Raw genomic sequence first — 27356 nt, 5'->3', positions numbered from 1 at the left:
AAGTCCAGATCAACATTAAGAGGTCTGTGGAAAATTCTCCACTTCACTAAAATCCCAAAGGTCCATTCCACAAAACGTCTTCCTTTGCAGTGACGATAGTTAAAAGTCCTCTTTCGAATGTCAAGGGAAGTTCCAACCAAAGGACACATAATCCTACGTGATAGTGCGAAGGCGTCATCTACCAGAAAGACAAAGGGCAGGGAAGTTGGATTCTCTTCAGATATTGCTCTATCTTCCGGAAGGTCAATTGTATCAGACTCAACTCTTTTGTGGAAAACTGTTTGTTGGAATACAGTTGAGTCATTGCATTTTCCGTATGAACCTATATCCACAAAAATGAATTTGTAGTTAGCGTCTGTAACAGCCATCAGAACCAAGGAGAAGTACTTCTTATAGTTGAAATTTAAAGAACCACTGTGTGCTGGTTTAATAATCCTTATTGTGCTTACCGCTTACGGCTCCTAGGCAATTAGGGAAATTTGCTCTGGAGTCAAACTCTTGCGCAATTCTTAACCAATCGTCCTTAGAAGGCTCGGGCATACACTCTTCTCTCAAAACATTCCAGATGACAACGCAAACATCTCGAACTATTTCTCGTATTGTTGTAACCCCAAGATGGGAACAATGGTGCAGATCAACAAATGAGTTCCCCGATGCCAGATACCAGTTACAAAATCGTGTTATTAGAATCGGCGATTTTACAGCAAAAAAGTTAGGTTAGGTTAGGATAGGTTAGGTTAGGATAGCTTAGGATATGGTAGGTTACGTTAGGATAGGTATGGTTAGGTTAGGGTAAGGTTAGGCTAGGTTAAGTTAGGTTAGGTTAGTTGATATTCTACAAATATTCCTGACCATTTATACAAAAACACACACATTATGATCCTATAAAAAATATGACACACACACACACACACACACACACAAACATACAGGTGAATTTTGAATGAATAACCCCCCAACTTTTTTCTACATTCTACATTTCTTAAGAAAACAGTCATTTCATATCTTAAAGAATTTAGAAAAGTGTATGGGGGAAACTCATTTAAAACTTACCCTGTATGTACTGTTGAACTGAAGTAGTAATTTATAACAATAACATGTTGTTTTCAGGTGCCAACTTACAAAAGAAATGGCGCCACCTCAAGGACTCCTTTTGCCGGGAAAAGAGGAGAATCAGTGAGGCTAAAAGTGGAGCAGCGGCGGACCGAAAAACCCCGTATGTATATTATAATATACTATCTTTTTTGAACAAGGGTACTCCACCCGTAATGACTCAGTCGAGCATAGATCGACAAGATCCTGATGATCTTCAAGAGCCTACAGAAAACATAGATTCGGCAACTGAACCATACCAGTCTAGAGTAGTATCAAAGAAAAGGAAGCCAGTAGATGAGGTTGGGAAACAGTTGATAAACGTGTTGAAAAGTAGTTCCGAAGAACAAAAACAGTTTGAGAAAGAAGTTCTTGATGACGAAGACAAGCTTTTCATGATGTCTCTTGTCAATGATTACAAAAAAAATTCCACAGAAAATGAAACTCTCGGCAAAACGTCAAATTTTGAACGTTATTAAGCAACATCAACATGACTTTTCTCACAATCTCTGTCCTCAAACATTTGGCTTTGGGCACTCGTCTGGACAAAACCCATAGCTACATGTAATGACTGGGAACAGTGGTCCTCGTTTTGAACAACACCCTCTTTCTGGTGGAACTGGTGTCAACACAGGCTACGAACAACAGGCTGGAGTGCGCACCTCTACGCATATTTTCTCGGTTGGCAGTTTCTCGGAGTACTCTGAAGACCAATGTTCGCCACTTATTTCATGTTTTCAGGACAATGTTAAATAGAGCTATGAACAAACTATGTTAACTATAACTACGTTATTTGTTTTTTATAACTTTACAACTTGATTACTAAATATCATCACTTTATGTGTTTGCAGTTTACACAATCCATTGCATAGCAAGATTTACATTTCATTACATCAAAACATTTTTATATATTTTTTGCATTACAATGTCTAAGACTCTTTTCAATAAAATATCTAAGATTTTTTTCGATAAACTTACCTTATTGTAACAAGTAGTTTTTCTTCAATTCCTGTACACTGTCTCATTAAAGTGTCTTCTCCCGTGATGTTACTTGCGACTTTTCCATGCTACTCATCAAAGCTTTTAACCGACATTGTTGTGTAATTGAAAAACCGTTCTTCATACTGACGTAATTCTCCATAAAATGTTGCAAACTGCCCTCTCGTTGACCTGACAGCCAACATCGGATGCACCCAGTACAGCTTTCTCTTTCGCCTAACGTACCTACGGTATAAATGTACAATGACAGCTAACTCTTCAACGTCCATCTTGTATACTGAATAGCTACTAGATTGGCATTTGTTGTCGTGATCGGGCTTAAGCGGCATGGCTTTACGACCCGACCAGTCGGGGTTTTTTGTCGTGGTCGTGGTCGGTGTAGTGCGCGTCTAACCTAAGCGAAAAAAAAACTCTGTATGCGTGAGTAATGAGTATATTCTCTGTCATGATTTCGGGGCTTCTATTCTGTTGGCGTTTTGTCCTTAACCTGTTATCTATGTGCAGCATTTGTTTGTGTATATACAAAGAATAAGGTAGTTGAAGTTAAGTGAGTTATTTGTTATATCGACATTTGGCTTTACCCTCAAACAAACAGTACCGTAGTGGCAGGCCACTTTTGGGTGATTTACAAACTTTCCATATATTTTTTAAATAATAATATACATTTATCATAAACCAATGGGTTATATAAGCTATAAAGATTTTACTGAAATATTTAGAATTTAGTAGTGTAAAAATTAATCCAAATACAATTTTTTTTTCAAGAAGGAAATGGATTTCACTTAACAAAATATCTTTTTGTGGTAATTGTGAACTTAATTGCCGAAGTGGCAAAATACAACGTTTGCGTTATTTACTTATTGCTATAGTCCTCATAAACAAAACAATATTAGATTTTAAGGGGTGCAACTGACTAATAACGTAGTTATACAACCTTTAAAGTTACAGTAATTTTCTAGTTCGTAGTAAAGTCATTGTTCTAAGGGCGTCACGTAGTGTTGTTACGATCGTGAGTCAACCTTGTATTGGTTACTGCCGACGTCAGCTGTTACACCATCTTTGGATATGTAAAATAACAATAATGCCGATACCAGGGGAATTTAACCGAATTAACCCTTTGACTAGCAATCCTGCCACGGATTTAGGAGCGCCCTATGTGCCTCCTGCAGTAATCTCGATAGCCGTGCGGGAATCGCTATGACACTAAACAGTTTCATAATAATGTTTCGTGATGAATAATCTCAAGCGCATACAAATGCGATTCGGCGGAATATAAAAGAAGCAGTTTCAAGTAGTTTTTGTCGTTCCTACTAGATCGCAGTTGCCCTTTTATTTATTTCTTTCAAATCCAATTGACGGTATTCAGGCCATATGACTATTGAATAAGTTATTCCAAGTGATCAGCTGATTTGATTGCTATTTGTGTATTGAATACAGGTTATAACCTCACTTTTCCGTTACCGGTTGCCTTGGTTGTAAACGTTTTGTTGTGTTTACAGTGAGTAAATAAACGTGGCTGTTTGTGCAATTACTTTGTGTGTCCAATTGTTTTCGTGCCTTTCATACCATCAAAGATTTCTGAGGAGACTTGTATGCTACTATTACTAACTTGTAACCTAACCTGTACTTTTGCTGAATATTTTATTTTTATATTTTGTAAATATATTAACTTTTGTGCATAGTTAGATTAATGTTTGTATACATACAAAAAGCACTTTTAATTGAGTGTTTTTCATAACACATCTACTGTAGTTAACCCAAATCACCTGAAAAAACCAAATCTAAAATTAAAAAAAACTTGCTTATTAGGGCACTCTTTCTGAGAAAAAACCCACCAGTCAAAGAGTTAAAAGAAGTTTTTGTTAATCTATACCCTCTAAGAATAAAAGTTCATATCAGCCTGACTCAAGTGCCTCCGGCCATCAATGTAGATTGCACTGGTGCTTCCCCACGCTGATACCAACATACAAAAAACAATCCTTGAGTTAGTATCTATTACTAAAATATCAAATTATAGATGAATTTTGATCAGGAATGCCTCCGACCATTACTGTGGGTTATCCTCAAATTTATTATCAAAATGTGAAATGTTAGGAAACAAATTTATACCTACGCATACTCGGTCAAAAGGGCGTTGGTCGTGGGCCATGGTAACCTAAAAAAAGAGGGCTTTTGAGTGTAGTCCATGTGGACTTATAATGGCCTCAGGTAGGTTACGATAAAGGACCTGGTTTTTTATATCGAAGAATTTAGTCATCGATACCTAATATTCGCATCTCAAATCCTAGACTATCAATCAATATAAAAGTATCTATAGTCCTCATTAACAATCATATGTTTTAAATTAAAATATGAATTTAATATTTACAGTGATCAAACAAATGATTATAACCAAAATTAGGAAAACTGACATCGACCATATTTGCTCCTCTCACAGTTACAGTTGTTTCTTTCCCACAAATTTCACATACGTTTTTCGGTACGAGTCTAACATGTTAGGCACAAAAAACATGTCTTATCTTCTTTCAAAGCATTGCATGTAGTTGTCTAAAATTGACTGCCATTTTTAATAATCAAATGTTAGGCTACCTATATAAAATTGAAATATTACATTACGAGTATTGTTAGAAAATGTTTACAGCTGTTTATATAGGTTATTTAAGTTGTTCTAAATAATTAATCAGTATCGATTGATTATATCGATGGTTATGATTAAGTAATATTGTTTATTAATTTCGATATAAAAAACCGGGTCCGCTTATCGTACCCTACCCATGACCTCTTCTAGTAAATATAAAATTAAATAGCTGGAGTGCCAAATGCAAGCTTTAAGTTACTAATCTATTTCTGTCATAATAGGTTCATAGGGTTGAGGTGATGAGTATTTTCTTGCCCAATCAAATCAACCTTATTGTATTGTAAAATCTTTTGCAATCATCCTCTTGAACAAAACAATTTAAGGTTTAAAGGGTTGTAAATGACAACATTAAAAGTGAAACTACTTTTTTGTGTGGAACACTATTTACTTGCTCTATAACTGCACTGTGCTATACATGATTTTGTTGTGCCCGTGAATACGTGTCATATCAGTCATTACTTATATCAACTATCACACCACCTTTGGATATGTAAAATATCAGTAAAGAAAATAGAATTCAAAGTGTTTTGGTTCCAAAGAATGTTGGTAACTTATATTTTATTAAAATTACCTTGTGTTTTACGGTAAAATAGCAAGCGTTTTCTATCTTTGGATTCTGCCTCTAATCCTCAAGTCGATTGCTTACTGTCTCTCCATTTTTTCAGGAAAGTAATCTTTAATTTTAAGTTTCTGTGAATTTTGGTATATTAAAGTCGATTACCTACTTAATAACCTCATCTCTAATCTGAGTTGTCGCTGACAGCCCCTTAATAATTTTGTTTTTCTTGCTGACAGAAACTGTTTCTTTTTGAAGCGTTCTGTTGATTTGGTTGATTGCAATAAAATCGCTTTTCTACAGCTAGACAAAAGAAACATAAATATCAAGTAAATCTGTCTAAATTCCATTTCTCTTTACATATTCAATTTATTATTTCTATTGTGGATATCATAACCCTCTTTTAGGATTTTTCTTGAGTTTTCATGAATACAAATTAGAGGATTTAGTCTTTAAGGCTTTTGTAGGTCTGCAAAAAGTGTGGACTTTCCTTGTTAATTCTATCTGAACAGAACGTAAGGTTTACTCAAACAAAATAAGCATCTTCTGACTATATATAAAAAAACCACTACCTATCTGATTATTTTTTAACCATTTTCAAGAGTATTGTGAAAGCTATTTTTCTCCACACTAAAATAGGTACAACTTGTCTCAGGTGGTTTGTATGCTTGTAGGCCTAGACAGACTACAAGCATACAATATTATCATATCGTAGATATATATATACAGTATATGTATATACATGCTTTACTAGCATTTAAGCACGGGAAATGTATTAAATGAGTAATGAATGCTACAAGTGTGTGGTTTAATACAATAAATTTAATTGTAAATACATAATAAAATAATACAAGCAGTATTTAGTACAATCAAAATCTTTATATGTGTATTTCTTGTGTGCGTGTGTTTGTCACTGAACTCCTCCTCAAGAGCTTGACCGATTTTAGTGAACTTTTTAGTTTGTCTTCAAGTAGATTCGAGATTTACAAATTTAAGCAGTTACAAATTAAATTTTTAAAGATAAAAGTTTTCAAAACGCTTGTTATAAACTGCAGTTATGAGACAGTTATGTATATTAAATAGCCAAACACTGTTTGAAGGCGACAAGTTGTGATGTATGTAGACAATTATAGACAATATTCTTTATTCATAAAAGTTGAGTTTAGAATTTTTGTCAATACAATAAAGGACAAACAGAACATAAAATTTAAAATATCAGTTCATGATGCAATTGATTTCCAGTTTATGAACTCTTGAATAGTGTAGAAGGGTTGCTGGAGAAACCAACTTTGTTGTTACAGAGTGTAAAATAGTATCAATTATATAAAGAGCTACTACTGTTAAAATCCTCAGTTCTCTCAATCTGAAGGCTTCCCTGCAACTGTCTCGTGGTCTCAGTCCAGTAAGAACTCTGATGGTTCTCTTTTGTATTACTAATACTCTTTGTAAATTTGTTGCTGTTGTACTTCCCCATACGATTAATCCATATCTAAGATGGGAGAGAATGGTAGGCTGATTTACCCATATCTATATTGCTAATTTGTTTAATTTGTCGTACTACATAAAGACAGGAGCTAAGTTTTTTGCACAGTTTATCCACATGAGGCTCCCAGGATAGTTTGTTGTCTAGAGTCAGACCTAGGTATTTTGTTGATGTTGTTACCTCTAGCTCTGGGAGGCCCTGTGATGGTTTCGGGAGGCAGTGAAAATTAGCTGCTGTGTTTTCTTCTCATTTAGTACCAGATCATTGATATGGAAGTATTGCTTTGCCATATCAAAAGCTATATACGAATTGATGTCAAGTTGTTCTTTGTCCTTCTCAATAATAATAAGGGCAGTGTCATTAGCATACATCACAACCTTGCATTGTGGGAAGTCATTTGTCAAAAGAGTGTAAAGCACTGGACCAAGCACAGATCCCTGAGGTACGCCTCTTGTTACTGGTAACAGTTCCGACTTTATTTTATGAATTATTCCGTTGCTTGATGATGTAAGCTCTACGAGTTGTTTCCTGTTGCTCAAGTAGCTTTTGAACCAGTCTGCCTCTTTGTCTTCAATTCCTAATGATCTGAGTTTTTTAATTACTAAGCCATGCTCTAGGCAGTCAAAGGCCTTACTGAAGTCTAGGAAGATACTTGTGGCTATACAACCTTCTTCTAATTTGTCGATGATAGATTCAACTAGCTGAGTTATTGCTGTGGTTGTTGATTTATTCTTCTTGAAGCCATGCCAGTAAGAAGTTCATTTTGATTCAGGTGGCCTAGAAGTCTTTTCAAGATGACATGTTCTAGAATCTTTGAGAAGGTTGATATTAGTGAAATGGGGCGGTAGTTGCATGGTTCATTCGTTTGTCCGTCTTTATATTTAGGATATATTTTTGAAGTTTTTAAACAATTTGGAAATATTCCTTGGGAAAGAGATTTGTTAATTAAATTTGTTAGTGGGATGAGAATTTCATTTTTGGAATATTTAACCAATTTTGATGAAAAATCATCTTCTCCTGCTGAGGACTTTTGTTTTAGTCGATTGACAATTTTGCCAATTTCATCACAGTTTCTTTTATAGAATTACAGATTGGATTTTGAGTTGTCTTGGGTTATTGTTTTCGTGTGCTTGTTATTCTGCGTACTGTTCATGAGTGTTCTTTCAGCTGTGGTTGCAAAAAATTCATTGAGATGATTTGCTATTTCTGTTGGTGAAGAGATGGTTTTCCTGTTGACGATGAGAATGTCTAGCTGCATGTTTGAGGTACGAGACTTTCTTTCCTGGTTAATTATATTCCATAAAACTTTGGTCTTGTTGTCTGCTTCCTCAAATCTGTTTGCGATCTCTTCTTTCCTAAGTGTTTTAAATTTCAGATCATAGGCTTTCTTCTTTTGTGCTGCTTCCATCTTATCCTCTGGTTTCCCTGTGAGAATTGCTCGGTTTATGGCTTCTAGGTAATTGTCCTTGAGCTCATTGCTTTCTGCATCCCATATTTTTTTGAGGTTGTTCTTTTTTAGTTCCATAGTAGAGAGAGGACAGGAGATGTCTAATGTCTAATGTGATTGTCTTTAAAATAAATTTCTGGTTGAACTTATAACTTGAATGTTATACCACTTTAAAATAAAGTAAATCTACTTGTAGTATACGTGTCATAATTTTGATGGGTTCGCAGGACACCTTAGCCTATCACAAATTTAAAAATCAACCATAATTCAATTTATAAATTGGAGCAGTAATATCTCATGAAATAATTTTCATTATTTACAAAATGTTACTTGAATTATTGTATTTTTGTAAAATTAACTTGATTTTTTGTCATATCTTACACATTAGAACTTTTGCAACAGATTATTTTATTTTTGTTGCAATTACCCAAAACTGTATCTACAAATCCTAATCCTAATAGTTTTATAAATGTGAAAGTGCCTTTGTTTGATTTGCTTTGACACATAATCTATTCACAACTGATTGTGCTGAAGTTTGACATGAACATCCTTAGGGTCCCTGAGATGAATATACAGTAGGTCTATTCTTAGTTTTAAAAATCCCTCCGGTCTATGCCCTACAGGTCAGAGTGGTGACAAAATCCTAATTTGATCTCTAAAGTTGTGAAATATTAATGAAAAGAGTATTTATAATGTACTCAACTGTTCTGTGTCAACATTGTTTATTATTTTCAATTTGTTTACATTTATCTTATAGTGAGTACAAATATTTTTAACGCCGTTTTGGGTTTCAGCGATTAGTTTAGTACTTATCTACGAGGTGTGTTTTTTTTATGTAAGGTCCATATTTTTGTAGACACTAGTAGTTTACACGCATACTGCAACGAGCTCGTGCGTTGTTTACCGGCATGCCTTGGGGACAACTGTGCTCAGTTTCAGCTCTGTAGCTAAAGTGTATGGTTCTGTTCTGTGCTTTCAAAATGTTTAAGACTATCAACTCGCCCGCCGCGTTTGAGGTTTGCTGTGATACGGTTTTTGTCAACAAGGACTCTGCTTCATCAACAGATTTACGAAGTGTACGGTGGTACTGTTATGAGTGGAAGCAAAGTGAGTATGACAATTCAAAGATGGCCATGACTACGTCCATGATGAGGACTGCTCCGGTCACCTCCTTTTTGGTTACAGAGGATTTGGTGGTTTTAGTTGAAGTGAGGATTCATGAAAACGTGTGTTTCACAATAACAGGTCTCTCAAGCGAATTTGTTGATATGTTGAGATCAGTGCTTTACAACATTGTTTCTGAACACCTAAAGTTTAGGAAACTGTGCTCCCGTTGGGTCCCGAAACTACTAACAGAGGACCACTAAAACCAAAGATTTGAGTGTGCGATGAAGTTCTTGACTCGTTATCACGAAGAAGGTGATGGCTTCTTGAGTCAGATTGTAACTAGAGACGAAACATGGATTTCACATATCACGCCCGAATTAAAGCAACAGAGCGTGGAATGGAGACAAACATTTGTCTGTAAAGAAGGCAAAATGGACTCAGGATAGGCATGGTGTTTTATTGGTTGACGTTGTGCAACAAGGAACCACTATCAATGCAGAAACATTCTGCCAAACCCTGAGGGAGCTACGCAGAACGATTAAAAACGAAAGACGTAACATGTTTATAAAGGGAATTTTCCTTCTCCATGACAATGCAAGACCTCACACTGCACGTCAGACCTGCGATTTATTGGACAGTTTTGACTGGGAAGTTTTTGCCCACCTACTCTACAGACCTGATCTTGTGCTGACCTCAAATAACACCTCAGTGGCAACTGTTACAATGATGACAACCACGTGAAAACATCAGTTAACTCTTGGTTATTGGAGCAGGCAGCAAGTTTTTATGAAGAGGGTATTTTGAAATTGGTTGAGAAGTATGATTAGAGTTTGAACAAACTTCGAAAAAAAAGGCAAAACATAGAGTGAAGTAAGTTCTTTCTGAAAATAAATTTATTTTGTTGAAATAATTTTTTGTTATATATACTTAAATTCAAACGGACCTTACTTAAAAAACACAAAGATACTGTAGGAGGACTGCCTGAACTGGAGGAAATCAGCACTTCAAAGTATCTCGGAGTGACAATAGATGACTCTCTGACGTGGACACACCACATTGACAACCTCTGTAAAAGGCTTAGCGCAGGACTGTATGTGATCCGCAGGATGAAACATATCAGCTACCTAGGAACAGCTAAAACTACATACTATGCTCTCTACGAATCACATCTTCGATACGGTATAGCAGTCTGGGGAGGTACCACACTAGGCAACCTGCAACGGGTCCTAATACACCAAAAGAGAGCAATTCGGATCCTTGCAAGCCTACGCACAAGAGAATCATGCAGGCAAGCCTTTCAAGAACTGAAGATTCTCACTGTGGTCAACCTATACATCCTAGAAGCTGTGACCTACGTACACCTGAAATCACCCGATGAAGTGATAACCATTTAAATACAGTTATCAAAACCTAAATTAGGTATTTTTTTTTGTCAAAAGTAGGGTTCTCAGAGCTGTGTATTTATATCTATATTTTCTTGATCAGAAAAGAGGCAAAATCAGCAGTGGAACAAACAATAATAACGCCTAAGTAAATTGCAATGTCCATATACATTTTGTATCATATCTTCTTTATCGTGGGAAGAAGGCAAACTCAACATAAGTGTCGGAAATAAAATTCACTTAAACTAGAAGTGCTCATACAGGTGCAACACGTACAAAATTGTGTGCAAACTGCTAGTAAAATTGTTTTGAAGGAGTTGGGCTTATTCTGTTATTGTCCATGTAAAGATTTTCATTAATTCTTTCTCAGTTACTGATTTTGAAAGTGTTTATTCACCATATTAATCACAAAGCTCTCAACACTCAAATAATTTTAAGAGAAATAATGAAAACTTAATTTTATAGGTAATGGATTATGCTAAAGCAACTTTGAAACAAAAAAATAATGCTTTGGTTCCAAGAAGAAACCACTCTCAAGTAAAAAAAGAACAGGAAGCTCTACATCATTTTATAAAAAATAATCCAAATGACCGCAATTCCAATAGAGGGCCTGAAACAAGTAAGTAAAATGTATGTGTATAATATGTTTTTAAACTAAAAATATCCTTGAAATGCATTTCCTTTTGTTCCTTTCATGTTAAAAGTAAAAGTACAATTATACTGATTCTTTGTCTTAATTAAGAATGACCAAAATAAGAAATGCAAAGTTTGAAGAGTAAAAATACATCTTTTCTCAGGTGAAAAAATGTAAAACGGAATAAGTTTGTGTTAACTTGTATGATGTCAGTTGAATGTTTTCTTTATTCTTGTGGGTCCGTAGAAAAGATTGTAACCGACAACACTTCCGAAATTAGATTATTGCAGAATTGCATTGTGGGCAGCATTTTGTATTGTATGGTGTAGTTTTTGCTGTAGACATATTGGTAATCTGGGAAACAGGCCTTTGCGCACTGAACAACGTTGTGTCTAGCACAATGTCAGTTGCTTTGGACATTTTGCTTTTATCTGGTTCTATAAACAACTTGGATAAAAGAAAATAAAGGAAAATCAGAGTTTATCAGTGGAAAGAAAAGAACCACAGGGATATACAGAAACTATATTGAATAGAAAAATCTGTTCCTAGAAAAATTGGTTCCAGAAATGGGAAGTAAAACAAAAGGGTGATCACCCAACCGGGAATAAGCCGGGAATTTGTACGAGAACTGGGAAAATTTTAAAAATAATTATCCGTCTTCAAGAACTTATAAAATCAAGACATAATTTTACAGCTTCTTGAATCAAGAACTGATTAATCACGAAACATCGTATTTTACGTGACGTGGCTCGTGGAATTTGGAGTGAAGATTGACATATGTTTGTGAGCTACATCTGACGCCGGTTGATCTAAGGTTACCTCCATTAGTGTAGTGAGTTTATCTTGGTTAGTTCTACTCCTGTGCTGTGGCAAGCCTCCGCCCCCCTCCCAAAAATACGTAACAATGACAGTTAAAATCAACCGACCGATCGTTTCTGTCTTCGGCACAAACGAGTTGTACATTTTAAGTTGTAATGCGGCAGAGCGGTAATAACCGCGATACAAACAGGTTTTTTGTACTTAAGTATTATTCAGTCGCTAAAGTGGGGTCCAACTCTTATCCTTTAGAGGAAATACTGTTTTGGAAAGACGTGTGTTAGATAGATAGCACAGGTCTAACGTGTACAGTGTTATAAACAGGCTTCAGAGTTCGGTCCGTTGAATAATATAATGTTTGGCGGTTTGATAAGAGGTGCAGCCCAGGTTTTTGAGTACACCAGAATGTCGGCTGTTTATACAAAGCTTAATAAGATACCATTTGGAGAAGAAGTAGTGGGTTAGTTACAACAAGTAACGTCAAGAAGGGGCGTTTGCGTCCTGTTGCACAGCAATGACAAACTGAACTGAGGGATGAGCGGCAGGAGGAACATTTGACGATCGCACATGTGACGATGGATCGGACGATTCGAACCAAATAGTCCAGCGTGCATGAGGATCTTTATATCTTGTTGTTTCGTAGTCCTTGACTGTAATCTAACTGACTGACTAAGTCTGCACTGTCTATTCGTGGACAAAAACGATCAGCAGTACTCAAATTACCGATTGGTGAAACATGGTTTTGTAGTTCTTTGTGTACAAAACTATTTAGAAATGTATAGCGACCGAATAACGTAATTTATAAATAATATTATAATTTAAGTTCGTTATTCTGTGTGTATATTTTTCAACACTAGCGTGTCTGCTAGTTCTATGCGCGGACTTTAGCTCCTCGATAGTAAACAGACGATCGATAATTTGTATTTTATCTGTACGTCGTACTTTGCGTAGTCGTGAATAATAATATATTCTCTATAAATTTACATCCATAAATTTTTAAGTAAATGTAATGTATTCTGGAAGCTCACTTTATAACCTACCATTTATATTACTTAAAAAGGAAAAATGACTTGGAATTTTAGATGTATACATTTCCCTGCATCTCTGCAAATTCCTTTGACTTAACGTGGTGTTCTTAGACTTCCCCCTCCTCAACGAAAGATACATTAATTAAGTAGAGTTCAGATGAAAGTATTTGGTTTATTTGTAGATTGTACTGAACCAACCTTGTGTACCGGCGAAATCATTGTCTCGTACCGAAAGTTCATCCACCTTGGAACCGCAATACTGGACTGCAGTCTGACCACGGTAGCCCTGTGTTGGTATTTATTTGGTATCTTTGTATTTTCGAATTGGACACATGTATTTTCTAAACATCACTGAGAGGAAAGTATACACAATGTTTTGTCGACACATCGAAAGACACATAGATACAAACTAAGGAGCTTAAAGTAAGTGATAGCGATAAATCGTCACCGAAATCGCTAGCGGCGAAACACTAGAGCACCACAGCTTTTTGCCATTTCTTGCAAATAATTCTAGTGACGATATAACGCCGTCATTGCACTTGGCGTAAGGTTTAAATACAGTATTACAGTTGTCTATTTGGTTTGAAAATATACTAGATAATTGGAAATTTTCGACCGGGAAAACCGGTACACACTGTGTGGTAACATTTGTGTAGTGTTGTTCCATCCTCAATATCTGTTTAAGATTCCTAGGCTAGTGACTAAACCACAAAGACATGAACTTGCTTGCTTAACAGTTCAGTTTAAATATTTCTCTTTTGCGGCCACAGTTGATCCTTCTTTAGTGGACCACATATTCACGTAGTCAACTCAAGAAATCCAATGTCGTCCATGCTCTTGGCCCCTGTTAATGAGGGGGAGTTGGAACAAATTGTGTAGAAACACAATTAAAAAAAAATCTTGTGACATCAACAGATTATGGTTCATCAAGCAATGCCTCTCAGGTATATTATGTCATCACTCACAAAGTTGATAAATTCATCATTCGAAAAAACAATTTTCCCTTTAATTTTGGAAACAGCTAAAGTCACTGCTGTCTATAAAAAGACAATCTCTGTATAGTAAGCAACTATTGCCCAATGTCAATTTTGCTGATCCTGGGTGGTCTTTAGTATAGATTTTGTGGAAAGATTACAACATTATCTGTATTGATATGAATTTTCTAACTCTGCACAATTCAGATTCAGGAAAATGAACTACAGAGTCTTAATATAAACTCTGTGTTTTTAAGTCTTCATAAGAAGTCTGCAAGCATTATCGCAAAATTGAATACCTGAATGTTATGGAAAGTTGTTGTTAGGGAGCTGATTTATATAATAGTCATATACGGCTGATTTAAAAGGACTTTATGTCCAGGGCAGATATACATTAGTATGAGATTAGGGGTAGAAACATCTATTGTTTTCAGTAGCTCAGAACTTTCGCATTTTGAACAGTTTCCTTTACAAATAGAATTGAGTTAATCAAAAGGCTTCCTGAGAGCATTAAATCATTAAATACAAATCAGTTGAAAGCTTTTTGTAAACATCTCTTATTGTCAAAATTGTTACTTAGTTTTATGCCTAAATTTTATTGCTATTTTACTACCTTAACGAAGCATTAGAATGGATGTGATAAAGCTGTCTTCAGTTGAAAAAGAAAATTAATAAATATAATCATCTTTAGACTAGTACTTTTTTAATATCATATGATTCATGCTATACAATAATTAAAATTGTGAAACGTAATAAATATACACTTACAGTAGTGTGAAAAATATTATTGTAAAAGTAAACTAAAGAGGGGAAAAAGACCCAAGTGATATCTGGAACATGTTTATGTAATTGTAGTGATATATGTCAAGATAAGTTTTATAGTCTTTAAATAGTTACAAATTGGTTTCACAGTGCTCCCATTTGGTTATGGGTATGCCTGAAATAACCTTATAATATATAAGTATTACACACATTTAAGAATCTTTAGTTTTATAAAAAACAGATCTGTTGTCAACTGTGGTAATTTGTAGTTATGTTGCGACATCATCGTACATAATTTTTATTGAAATTGACATATTTTTCAGGGCCTACCTGTAGAAATCCTTCAAAAGCATTTAATACACCATTTCCTCGTGAGGAGACAAAATATGGCTCCTCAAGACGTATATGTAATATACCAATACTTTCGAAAAAGCTACATTTTCTAAATGTTAAAGAACTTACACATGAAGACAAAGTGGAAAAAATAAAACTTTACTTGGATAAATCTCAATCTCCATTTATTTGGAGGCCCAAACAAGCAAAGCCTGTAGATGAACCTAGCATTATCATTGATCGTCTTGAAAAGAAAGATAAAGAAATGACACATGAATACACCTTTAAATGGAGGAGGTGAGTTTACAAAAACTAATCTTGTATAATTTATTTATTTCTAATGCATCAGTGCTGCCATCTTGGATGAGGTCAACATAGCTCTCCACAACACGTGAGAGTGTCACCATAAAAATATATGTGTTTAGTGACTGGATGGTATCACTGCTAACTTCCTTTCATTAGCTTTGCTACTAGATACATGTTTGTTTTTATATTGCTCCCTCAATAAGGATATTCTTATTAAACTTCAATTTAAACTATCTGGAAACCACCACACAATATAGATTGTGGTGTGGATAATCTTTACCATACCACATTAAATTGCCAGTGGTGTTATAACACAACACAAAAATTGGTACAGCTATATTGTATTGTAAGACATTTTTTGTGTTATTCGAAGGTCTTTGATTATGAATTACCGCCTCCTTTGGTTTTTGTCAGGGAACAAATCGTTTCATAATAACGTTTCGTTTTTGAACGTTTATAATAATTTTGATAAATAAAAAACTGTTTTTATACATTACAAATTAATTTTAAAATAACAATGTATGGTAAAATCCTTATTTTACTACAGTGTGTATGAACAAGTTTTGACAAACCATTTTCATTGACTGGTAGACAGGGTTTAAGCTGCAATCACATTTTGCAAAACAAGCCAAGAAAATGCGACACTGCTGAAAAAAGCTTTTGCAAAATTGTGACAAAAGCGAGAAAGAACTAACCACGAAAAGAAGTCCATCGCATTTTGAAAATCAGTTTACAGTATTAAAAATATTGTTTTTATGATACTGTAAGATCATACATTTTTTCATCACATTTAATTTCTTGTATATAAAATAGTAGACACCGTGCGGTACCGCCGGTCGACAAACTGTCTGGCAGGAAGATGCTACCTACTCTCGTAAACTGTATAGAAAAAAATGTTTACAGTATTCAAACGACTTTTATTTACATTAATTGAATTTGTATAACTGGCAATAGCTGAATTTAATTTCAATAAACACTGAATCACAAAAAGTACTTGACAGGTATTTGGTCTTCCGATTTTGTTAGTTTGCTTATTTATAGACATATATGACAGATACGGCTAAATTGAAAGTAATTGAATCATAAAAAGTAAGCGCTCTGTGGTGTAATGGTAGTACATTCACCCAGTAAGTGAGACATCCTGGCGGAGCAATTACTTTTGGTAATTCAATGTTTATTAAAATTATATATATTATTGTATTGTATTATAGTATTATTGTAATCTCTTGCGGAATACCAATGCCATTAATAAGTGCTACAAGGTAAATATTTTCGGTAAAAGGTATGAAGAGCTTGAAACATTTTTGCTATGAAAATGTTCATCTCAGATTAAACCCCGTTGGTAGACCTGATTAGATCTTTGCCCCATCTGGTAGAAACAGTTGTAGCTCAGTTGGTTGATTAGCAGTCTAACACATACCAAGAGACAGGTGTTCAGTTACTCAGTGTTATCTTTTTGTTTGTATAAATAGACCATAAACTTATTTGAACATTTTGAGAAATATAAATAATTTTTGTGTAAGATCATTTAACCCTTATAAGGCCGACGGCTACCTATTGTAGCCGTCGTCAAAATAGCGTTCGCGGCCGGCGGCTACAATAGGTAGCCGTGATCATAATGGCGTTCGCGGCCGACGGCTACAATAGGTAGCCGTCCATTATTTCCGGTTTACTGGCCAGTAAACTTTCCAAATGCCACAAACCATGATATTTTCTTGTTTGGGGTTAGATGGGCTTCATTAATAAACGCAAACAATGCCGTTTCTTGCATCATTTCTATTATTATACACCTATGCATTTCGATGAAATCGTCTGTCTTACTACAACGGCGTTGTGGTGGTTATAGTTGTTGTGGTTATATTTTGTTGATGCAATTCAGTAATTATGTGCGATGTTATAGGTATTTTAGAGTATTTGCAGTGAACTATTAAGTGTAAATATGAGCAAAAGAACGAGAGGCAAATCACCTACAAGTGATAACACTTTAGTCAACACTTTACTTGCTAGTGGTACCGGTGTTCAGTTTGTTGAGGTGTTGGGGATTTAGGTGATAGTGATTTAGATGCTTCGTACGATGATAATTCTGAAGATGAATTAGAAAATGAATGAACTTTTTAATTACTAACAGTGTTTTAGGTTTATTTTGTATGGATTCTTGTGAGTTGTATGAAGAAAAAATATATTTTGTGTATAAAACTGAAGACAAGACTAGCTTTTCTACAATTTTCACAAATAAGCCGCAGTTGCAGATTTTGAATAATTCATTCCTACTTCACTTTTATTATTGATAAGCACTTGAAAATTGGCATGTGTGTTGTAAATAATATGTAGTTTTAGACAATATGTGTTACTTGGGTGCAAAACAATCCTTTGTATTTTTTATGAGGTGTTAAAACCAGAAAAAGTAAACTACGCTTACAAATTTTACATATAAACATGTACGTAAAAAATATTTTTTATTTTATATGACCAACCTTATAGTTTCCTGTCTAAGCCTATAATGTTACAAACAAATTAAAAAAAAGAATTATCAGTTTTTACTAAGTAATATGGAAGTTGCAGCTTATTTACTAAAGCTATGCAAAAAGGAACAAAAATAGCCTGGCCTTTAAGGTACCTGAGCAATATCAGGAGATGGCCTTGAGACTAGTGCAACTCAATTGGTCATTGGCCTTAAAAGGGTTAAACTGTGTAATTAATGAATTTTTGATTATATTTTTATTCAGTCTCATTAATTAAAATCAAGATTAAACAAAAATGGGTGAAAACAATTTTCCTTGTGGGCGTTATGTAAAAAATGTCAGTAAATGTAGTAAAGGTATTAAGAGGAGTCAGAATGTAAAATAGGCAAAAAAGATTAAATTTTGTTTTTTGCTATTATTATTTTTTACAGAATTTAATAGCATTACATTATTATTACATACATTATTAAATTCATTTAAAAACAAATTTGAATTAAATTGGGTTGTTAGAACAAATTCTGCATAGATTTTTGTGAAACAATGTCATACATTTTTATCTAAAATAACTGCAATGAGAAGATTGATCAAGACATTTTTTGTTATATATCACTTTGCTGATTCCCCCCCCCCATGTTGGTAATCTGTTATACTGAGCAGATCTCACACCTATTAGTTGTTTTAATTGTGTATTGTGAAGTGAAATGTGGTTATTGTTATTGTTTGTTAGAATTGTGATTTTAATTATATTTACTGAAAATAAAAATGAGAAGATTAATTATATTTACTGAAAATAAAAAATGGGAAGATCTTCTCGTACACTTAAGAAGAGGAAAACTTTTGGAAGGCAGCAGCAGCTTACAATAAGTCAGTTTCAAGTACTTCAAATGTAAACATTGATAGTTCACAGGTTAATACTAATCCTAGTATTTCAACTGCTCAGCCTAATCTTCTGCCAACTCGAAAAGTAAGTGCCTCAAAATCAAAGCTAGAAAAACAACTTGAGCTTTCAAGGAGTTTGAAAGCTTAGATTTTACATATGTTATTGTGAATCTAGAAGTTTTAATGACATCTGTGTTTTTAGTAGCTTGTTATAAGAATTGCGACTCTGATCTGAAGTGTAGTTTGTTGAGTAGAATCAGACTTGCAGCGGAAATTGTAGCACAGTACAGTGCACTAAAGCCACATGTGAAGTTTTAATGACATCTGTGTTTTTAGTAGCTTGTTATAAGAATTGCGACTCTGATCTGAAGTGTAGTTTGTTGAGTAGAATCAGACTTGCAGCGGAAATTGTAGCACAGTACAGTGCACTAAAGCCACATGTGATACAAAAAATAAATGTTTTTCTTCGCCTATAATAGTGTATGCTTTTAGATCAATTGGAAAAGGCCGAAGTAGTGCAAACTTGCTGTGTTGGCTTATGAGTCTGCCCAAGCCGCCATCAGAATTTCACGGTATGCAGAGTGTATTATTCCTGCTGTTGAAGAAGTGGCTAAGGAGTTCATGCAAGAGGCTATAGAGGAAGCGGTAGGCCCAAGCAGTGATGGTAGTGATAGTGATATCTGTATTGGCTTAGATGCTACGTGGCAGAAACAAGGCCATATCTCCAATAATGGAGTTGTTACAACAATGAGTGTTGGTACAGGTCATGTATTTGATATTGAAATTACAAGTAAGTTTTGTGAATGCCTCCCAAAAAAATCAAAAGCTACTCCAATAAACCTATAGTGTTAACTATATTGGCATAAGTGCCGGATAAAGGTACGGGTGCACTAAATATTTTTTTTAGATCTGAACAAACCTTCAATGTTAGATCTCTTCAATGTTTAGGAGACGAAAATTGTAAAGGCTTTGCCACTGTCAGCAGTGAAAATGTTTATGCAGATACTGTAGAAATTACAAAGCTGGAGTGCATGGGGCTTGTTCAAAAATGGATGTACAAACAAATAAGCAACCATCGTTGAAAACTTGGGAAAAACGCTGCTAACCAATGGAAAACCTATATGTCACCGAGGTAGGCTTTACGCGATGAAGAATTTACAAATGTTCTATAGACTAGCCATTAGAAGGCACACTGATTGAAATGAAGCAAGGTGTTTGGACTAGTTATTTTTATTTCAGTTCCTCAAATGACAAACTAAACCATGGATTATGTCCAAAGGGCCTAAGTAGCTGGTGCAGATATCAGCAGGCTGCTACAGAGAAGAAAGTATATGACCACAAAAAGCATTTTTATTTACCAGAGGCTGTCATGCTATCTGCAAAGAAAGTGTTCCAGGATTTTGTACCAGTTCCAACAGAAAACCAAGGCAAAAGTTACAAAGTGTCATATTTTCAAAAATCACATCGCTCTTAGAAATGGACTTTCTTATGATGAATTCTTAAAACAAATGAAGACATAATCAGTCTATATTGTAGTTTTTGAAATAATCACAGAAGTTTAACAACAGTTCCTTGGAGGTTGTCAACTCCACCACAGCCTAAGCAGAGAAGATGATGACAAGCAACACCTCCACTCTTACAGCAGCAGCAACCAAAATATCATGAGCTTCAACACAGTGCGAACAAGTGAAAGTGGTTCCAGGTGTCTTCACATTTAGTGAAATACTCAAGCAGAGCAATAGGGCCAGTGTTGAGAGTGCAAGCTATCAGTGAGAATAGTTTGCTCAAAAATGTAAATAAGATTGTAAATAGTAGTTTTAAGTCTGATCATTTTAATTCAGGTTGTTGTGTAGCTGATAGCCCAGTAAACCTGAACAGTTCGGATCAGTTTAACATGAATGTAAATAATAGTGTATATAAATCACCTGTTTCCTCTTTAAAATCCTTGACAAAACAACTCACAGAAAAACCCTGACGGATTTAAATAAAAATTCTAAAGTTAAAGTTTTCCATCAAAATTTTGAAGTCTAGAATTAAACCTTTAGACATTCAAATTCATATTAACTTTAGTCATATTATTTGTACAATTACATTTGAATTTATACAAATAAGGAATGGAATCATCTTACATTTTTTATTTTATTATATCCTATGTGTCCATATATTCTCCAAATGAATACAAAGCCTTATCTGTCAAAAATTTTTTAAAATGTTTTTTAAACAATAAATCATTTTCTATGTTAAATAAATTCCTAGGGACTTGGTTTATACATTTAATACCTGCTGAGCTAGGTTTTTTATAATGAAATTCCAATGCATGTTTATGTACTGCCAATTGATTTCTATTTCTAGTAAAGTAGTTGTGATTTGACCCCAATCGGGGTAATTTGTCAAAATTTGATCTAACCATCATAACAGTTTCCAGTATATACATTCCGTAAATAGTTAAAATTCCTAATTTTGAAAAATACTCTTTCACAGATTCCCCATCCTTTAAGTTCATGATTATCCTAATTGCTTTTTTTTGAAGTTAAAGAATGCTTAACAGATTTGAATTACTAGTGGCCCCGTACAACACAACACCAAAGTTTATATGAGAATGTATGTGGGCATAATAAATGGTTTTCAAAATTTCAGTTGAGCTATATTTTGACATGGTTTTAAGAGCAAACAATCCGGAAGAAATCTTTTTTTGCAAAGCCAAAATATGTTCGTTCCAAGTTTCGTTCTCGTCTAGAAGTAATCCTAAAAATTTAGTGTTAGTTAATTGAGAAATTTGTATATTGTCTATTGTTATGTTTGGCATAAGTTTTTTTCTATTTTTTTTTTGTGCAGAAAGAGATCATATTTGTTTTATTAAAGTTTAGTAATAAATTTTTACTGCAAAAATAATTATTAATACACATGAGTTCCGTTTTACCTGCAATTTCTATTTCATTCAAACTTTTACCAGCAACTATTAAATTAGAGTCATCTGCATATAGACACAGCTTGCTCTGATCTTTTGTCAGAACATTTGGCAAACCCAACATATAAAGTAAGAAAAGAATTGGCCCCAGAATGGAACCCTGTGGCACTCCATGCCTTGATATTTTTAAAGAAGATTTTGCATGAGTGATTTGATTTAATTTGGTTACAAACTGCAAGTCAACATACTGTGGTCTATTTGAAATATAAGAAGCAAACCAGTTTAATGTAACATCTTTAATACCAATATTTTTTAAAATTTCTATTAATATTTCATGTGATACACTATCAAAGGCCTTGGTAAGATCCATAAAAATGCCAACCACATAATTCCCCTTATCAATGTTGTCCACTATGGTTTCAATAAAATCCGTCCCAGCAGTTATGACAGACTTACCAGCTCTGAAGCCTTGCTGTTCTCTGTCATTGAACTATATAATATAGCTAATATATTGTCTCATATAGTGTCATTGAAATTGAATGAATATTAAAGGTAAATATTAAAATGAAAATGTATACTTAGTTTATAGGTTAGTCCATCAGTTAAAACTTTTTGTCCTGTTAAATAAAATAAACAGCTCAAAAAGTAAGTCCTGATTGCTGAGAACTTAAATCCTATCATAGTCTTGAGTTATACATTAAAAAAAATTTCACTACTTTTTATGATTTTACATTTTAAAACTAATAATACCAGTCACTATCAAAACAAAACATGCACTCAACACACTCATTTATGTTATTACTACTATTACTATTTTATTATTACTATGTTATTACTATTTATGTTATTATTATGCAATAATTAGGACCCTGTATTATAGTTTTATCTGAACACAATATGAAAAAAAATGAATTAGGCCGATTTAATACAAACAATTTTATTGTAAATTCCTATTTTTTAGGAAAGTTTGTAGTAAGGGTGGAATAATAATTTTAAGTATACAGGATTTAAGGTGGAAGCGGGTGGATTTATGCAATAAATTTAATACATATTTAATAGAAGAAAAGCAATTTGAATTTTGTATATTATTAACCCTTTAACGCTCACTGGTCGATATTTCAACCACCTCATTATTTGCTCTATGCACACGCTTTATTTTTACTTGTAATCCCTAGACGCACGGTGGTTGAAAATTTCAACCACACCGAAATTCTTTCTGTGCACACCCCTAAAATTTTGCAAATTTAACATGTTTATTATTGATTTAACTTAATACTGGGGTTGTATCTAGACTTGGAAAAATAATTTTTAAAAATCCTTTTCTTTTATTTGATATATTTTAGGCTATGGTTGATATTTCGACCAGTGACCTTTCAGGTATATGCATAATACCTTATGCTCACTGGTTAAAAAATTTCAACCACTTATGGATAGGGTTAAAAATGTACAAATAATAATGAATAAACATGATTTATTTAAACCCAAAAAGTTAATCGCATCAAACAGAAACTTAGTTTAATTTTAAACATAATTGTTATAAAAAAAAAAACATCAATTATTAAAGCAAAACAGTAATCCAAACCAATATAAACCAAGATTATCATAAAACCTTAATTATTTAAAGCAAAAAAAGTAATATATATAATATATATATATATATATATATATATATATATATATATATATATTATAGCTTTAATTCAAACAAACTATTATAACGAAAATTATTTAATTCAATGGTAAAAATTATAAATTTTAAATGTAAACAATGTTACATTTTAACAATTTTTGCCAAGAGAAAATTACAAGTTAATAATAATATAAACTATTATAGAAAAAACTGAATCTACTTAAATTCCAAATAATTATACTGTACATATTAAATCAAAACATATTTTTGATTTAAACCATATTCAGAAGAAAAAAAATATTTATAGGCCTAATCAATACGTAGTTATTTGGAAATGAAAAAACATATTTAATCTAACCTAATTAAAAACTTAAATATCTTAATTAAAAAAGAAGTAATGAATATAAAATTATAGCTCAGGGCTTGTGGAATAGGGCGAAGCAGGCTAGACACAGGGCTGCATCACATTTCTCACAGGCAATACTTGTGCGCTTACATTTTTCCTTCGTATTACATCTTGCACATCTACGAGAAGAAGTGGGAATTGGAAAATGTTTCTCCAACATTATTAAGTTCTAAATTCGTTACCTTTCTACCAGTTACTTTGTTTGCAGTTTACTGAGGTATTAGCTTTTGGTGTTCTACTACGGAAATTCCCAATGATTTCTGCTGCCAGCTTTTCACAAAAAAGTAGTTTGTGTCATTGGTTTTTTTTCTATTTTCTGTTGAAATATACTTATACAAAATAAATGAGTTGACTATGACAGATTCTAAAAGAAAATAACAGATTTTTAACCACTATTTTCTTGATTTCTGGGCTATTCCATAACATGATTTGTTTATACAACAAAATTATCTCTAAAATGTCATGTAAACTTTCAAGCAAAGTCATTTTTTTTGTTTATAACTTGCATGCTCAAAGATATTCGTCTTATCTGATAATTTTGTCTTCTAGAGGAGAATATCCTCCTATATATTTATTAGTCGTTAAGTCAGCATCTTGTCTTAATCTTTGCCATTGTACTCTTCACGTTGTTGTCTCCATTATTTAGAAAAGATTTTGTTTTGTTTTTTGCAATTTGTACAATTTAATATTTCTTGTATATCTCTTGTACACCGTCTCAACATTGTGCTACTTTGCTTACTATATATGTAATAATGTCCTGATTTAACTATACTGATTGTAAATTGGCTAAGCCGTTGGAAGACAAATAAATAATAAATATCCACATTAAAAGCGTATAACACCAATTTCAAAATCTATAAAGATAAACTTTTTTATAATTATTATAAATTACCATAATTTAGGACAAAAATCTTTTAGTGTGATATTTAATTTGTTTTCAAGAGTCTATATGGCAAATATAATTTAAAAACAAAGCATAATGTAAAGTCTCATATATCACGACCGATGCTAAATAATTTAAATGTATTAAAATCTCACCTTTTTACTCAGCTGCAGTTAAAAACGTAATGACAAACAGGATTTTCTCTGATGTCACTATTCCTAGACGCACGCAGACGCTGGTCGCAGAATGAGCCACTTTTTTTTGTTTATCTCGATAGAGTGCAGTAACAAGTTCCGTTCACGTCTATTTCATATCCCAACATGTCAGGTGAATTCCAAGAATGACTAGTGCTGACAAGGACTATATTCGCCCCATACGTATGAGCCAAACTTACCTTAATTGAAAGTGTTGAAATATCAACCACCGTGCGTAAAACGAAACTGAATGCATTTTTGGGTGTGCACAAGGAAGTTTTCCAAGTGGTTGATATTTCGACCAGTGAGCGTTAATGGAATTAAACATATTTTTAGGCAACCTATAAAGGGTTAATATAGTATAATTAATTATAACTTTATTATGGTAGGTTTATATTGATCTCCAATATCTTATGTAAATATGTTTTGGAGAAATTAAGTAAGATTTTAAATTTTTTAATCAAATGATATAAAATGCTCGGTTTTGTTGTGCTGTGGAGAAACAAATATTAATTTTTTAGCCAATTCTAAAGAGTAGACAATGCTGAAAAACAGGTTGGTTAGTCATATTATGGAATATTTAATCAAGTTTTAAAGTAGAGTAACAAACGTTTTAGAAAGTTATTGATAATTGCCTTACTAAAAAGCATTTACCAAATCTAATTTTTGTAGAAGGATTTGTAACATGTGTCTCATACCATGATGGGCAAATTCTGTAATTTGGATGCCTGAATCATACTGTAAGTAATAACACTTTTACAACTGTTCAGAAACATTGTTTTTCACAAGAAAATTTACAGACTTTTTAATATTTGCTATCAAAAGAATCCTGATATGATGTATATTTTTGTTCAGTTAAAGAAATATGATCAATTTGATTACTTACTCAAATTTTATTTTAATCAAGCTTACCCCATGAGAATAGTTAAACAGGACAATTCAAATAATAAATTGATAACATATATGCTAAAAGAAGAAAAAAATAATAACCCTGGTTCTATTAAGTAAATAACTTGGACAATCTAAAGATAAAGACACACAAAAATTAAAAAAAAAAACTGACGGATTATAGGGAAAACATTATTAAAACAAAAAAAGCATTTTATAATCATAAGATTCTCAAGTCTGAAAATATTGTAAAAACAGTATGGGGCATAAAATTAACTCTGAGGTAGGAAACAAAAACTGTCAAAAACATTACACCTTTAAAATTATAGAAGGTAATAAAACATTAACAGACCCTACAGACATAGTCAACAATTTTAATGATTATTTTGTAAATATGATTGATTTATTTGTGTGAAATACTGGTACATTTAGTTAATTCATCATTTATATCTGGCATCTTCCCTGATAAATTAACAATAGCAAAAATTTTTCAAATAGATAAAAAGGATGACAAAAAGAAATGTCAAATTACGGTCGTATGTGTGTGTTGAGGGAATCTCTACTTCCCTGAACATCAAAAATTTATGAAAGAATCGTTCATTCTTAGCTAATGGCATTTTTAGAGGCACTTAATCTATTAGATGATAACCAGCATGGATTCCATACTGGTAGATCGACATTAAGTGCAGCAATCGAATATTTAGAGTCAATAAAGATAAAGTTGATAAAGGGGAACATGTGCTAGGTATTTTTATGGACCTTTCAAATGCTTTCGATAGCGTAGACCACTCAATTTTAATTAATAAATTAAATTGTCTTGTTTCAATCTTACCTTACTAATAGATTTTAAATGTAGAAATTCCTTTGATATCCTTACAAAATAAAATCTCTAAGGTATCCTCAGAACTTAAACCCCAAGGATTAATTTTAGGAAAAATGCTATTCATGTGTTACGTGAAAGATATGTACCTTAGTTTAAAACACATTCCCCAGGAAAACCTTTGTTTATATGAAGATGATGCAAACCTCAAAATTTTATCTATGTCAGTAGATGAGATAGAGGCTTTCATGACATTAATTCTTTTTGAAATGAAAATAATAAAAATTAAATATAAATAAAGCAAACTATATAATATTTTAAAACCCAACATAAAAAGGAAACAATTTAGCAAACGATCATAGTAAATAACACTAATAACAAAAAAATCAAAGTACTAAATTCTTAGGTCTGACTATTGATGAAAATCTCAATTGGGATAAACATGTACAATTGTTGATTACAAAATTAAACTTGGGAATTTATGCTTTGATGATGTCTTTCATCTGTAACACTGGTACACTGAGAAAGATCTTTCTCTTATATACATTCTTATATTGCATATTGCCTATGTTTGTATGGTGCTACTAAAAGATCTAATCTGGATCCTCTGGATACAGAAAAAACCTCTTGAGAATTATGTTAGGACTAAAAATAAATGATTCTGTAAAAGAATAATTTAAGGATTTAAATATTTTAACATCTATAAACAATATATAATGGGTACGATTT

At 33.2% G+C, this 27356-nt stretch overlaps 1 protein-coding gene across 8 annotated transcripts in view; it reads left to right on the top strand.

Moving 5' to 3' along the window:
- Positions 1-2506: 2506 nt before the first annotated feature.
- The window catches only part of LOC124359177, a 71711-nt gene continuing 46861 nt past the window's right edge, over positions 2507-27356 (top strand). The window contains exons 1-3 of one of the 8 annotated variants that reach the window (XM_046811704.1): positions 2507-2624; positions 11170-11323; positions 15242-15548. In XM_046811704.1, coding sequence (XP_046667660.1) covers positions 11173-11323; positions 15242-15548 — 458 coding nt within the window. In that variant the 5' untranslated portion in view covers positions 2507-2624; positions 11170-11172. Of the gene's footprint in view, positions 2712-3150; positions 3682-3763; positions 4076-11169; positions 11324-15241; positions 15549-27356 lie in introns of those variants that run through there. The other 7 variants (XM_046811703.1, XM_046811705.1, XM_046811702.1 and 4 more) reach the window with 7 other exon arrangements.

This window comes from Homalodisca vitripennis, chromosome 4 (genome assembly GCF_021130785.1).
Source record: "Homalodisca vitripennis isolate AUS2020 chromosome 4, UT_GWSS_2.1, whole genome shotgun sequence".
Taxonomy (NCBI): Eukaryota; Metazoa; Arthropoda; class Insecta; order Hemiptera; family Cicadellidae; genus Homalodisca; species Homalodisca vitripennis.
This window is presented reverse-complemented; position numbering and strand designations above follow the sequence as displayed.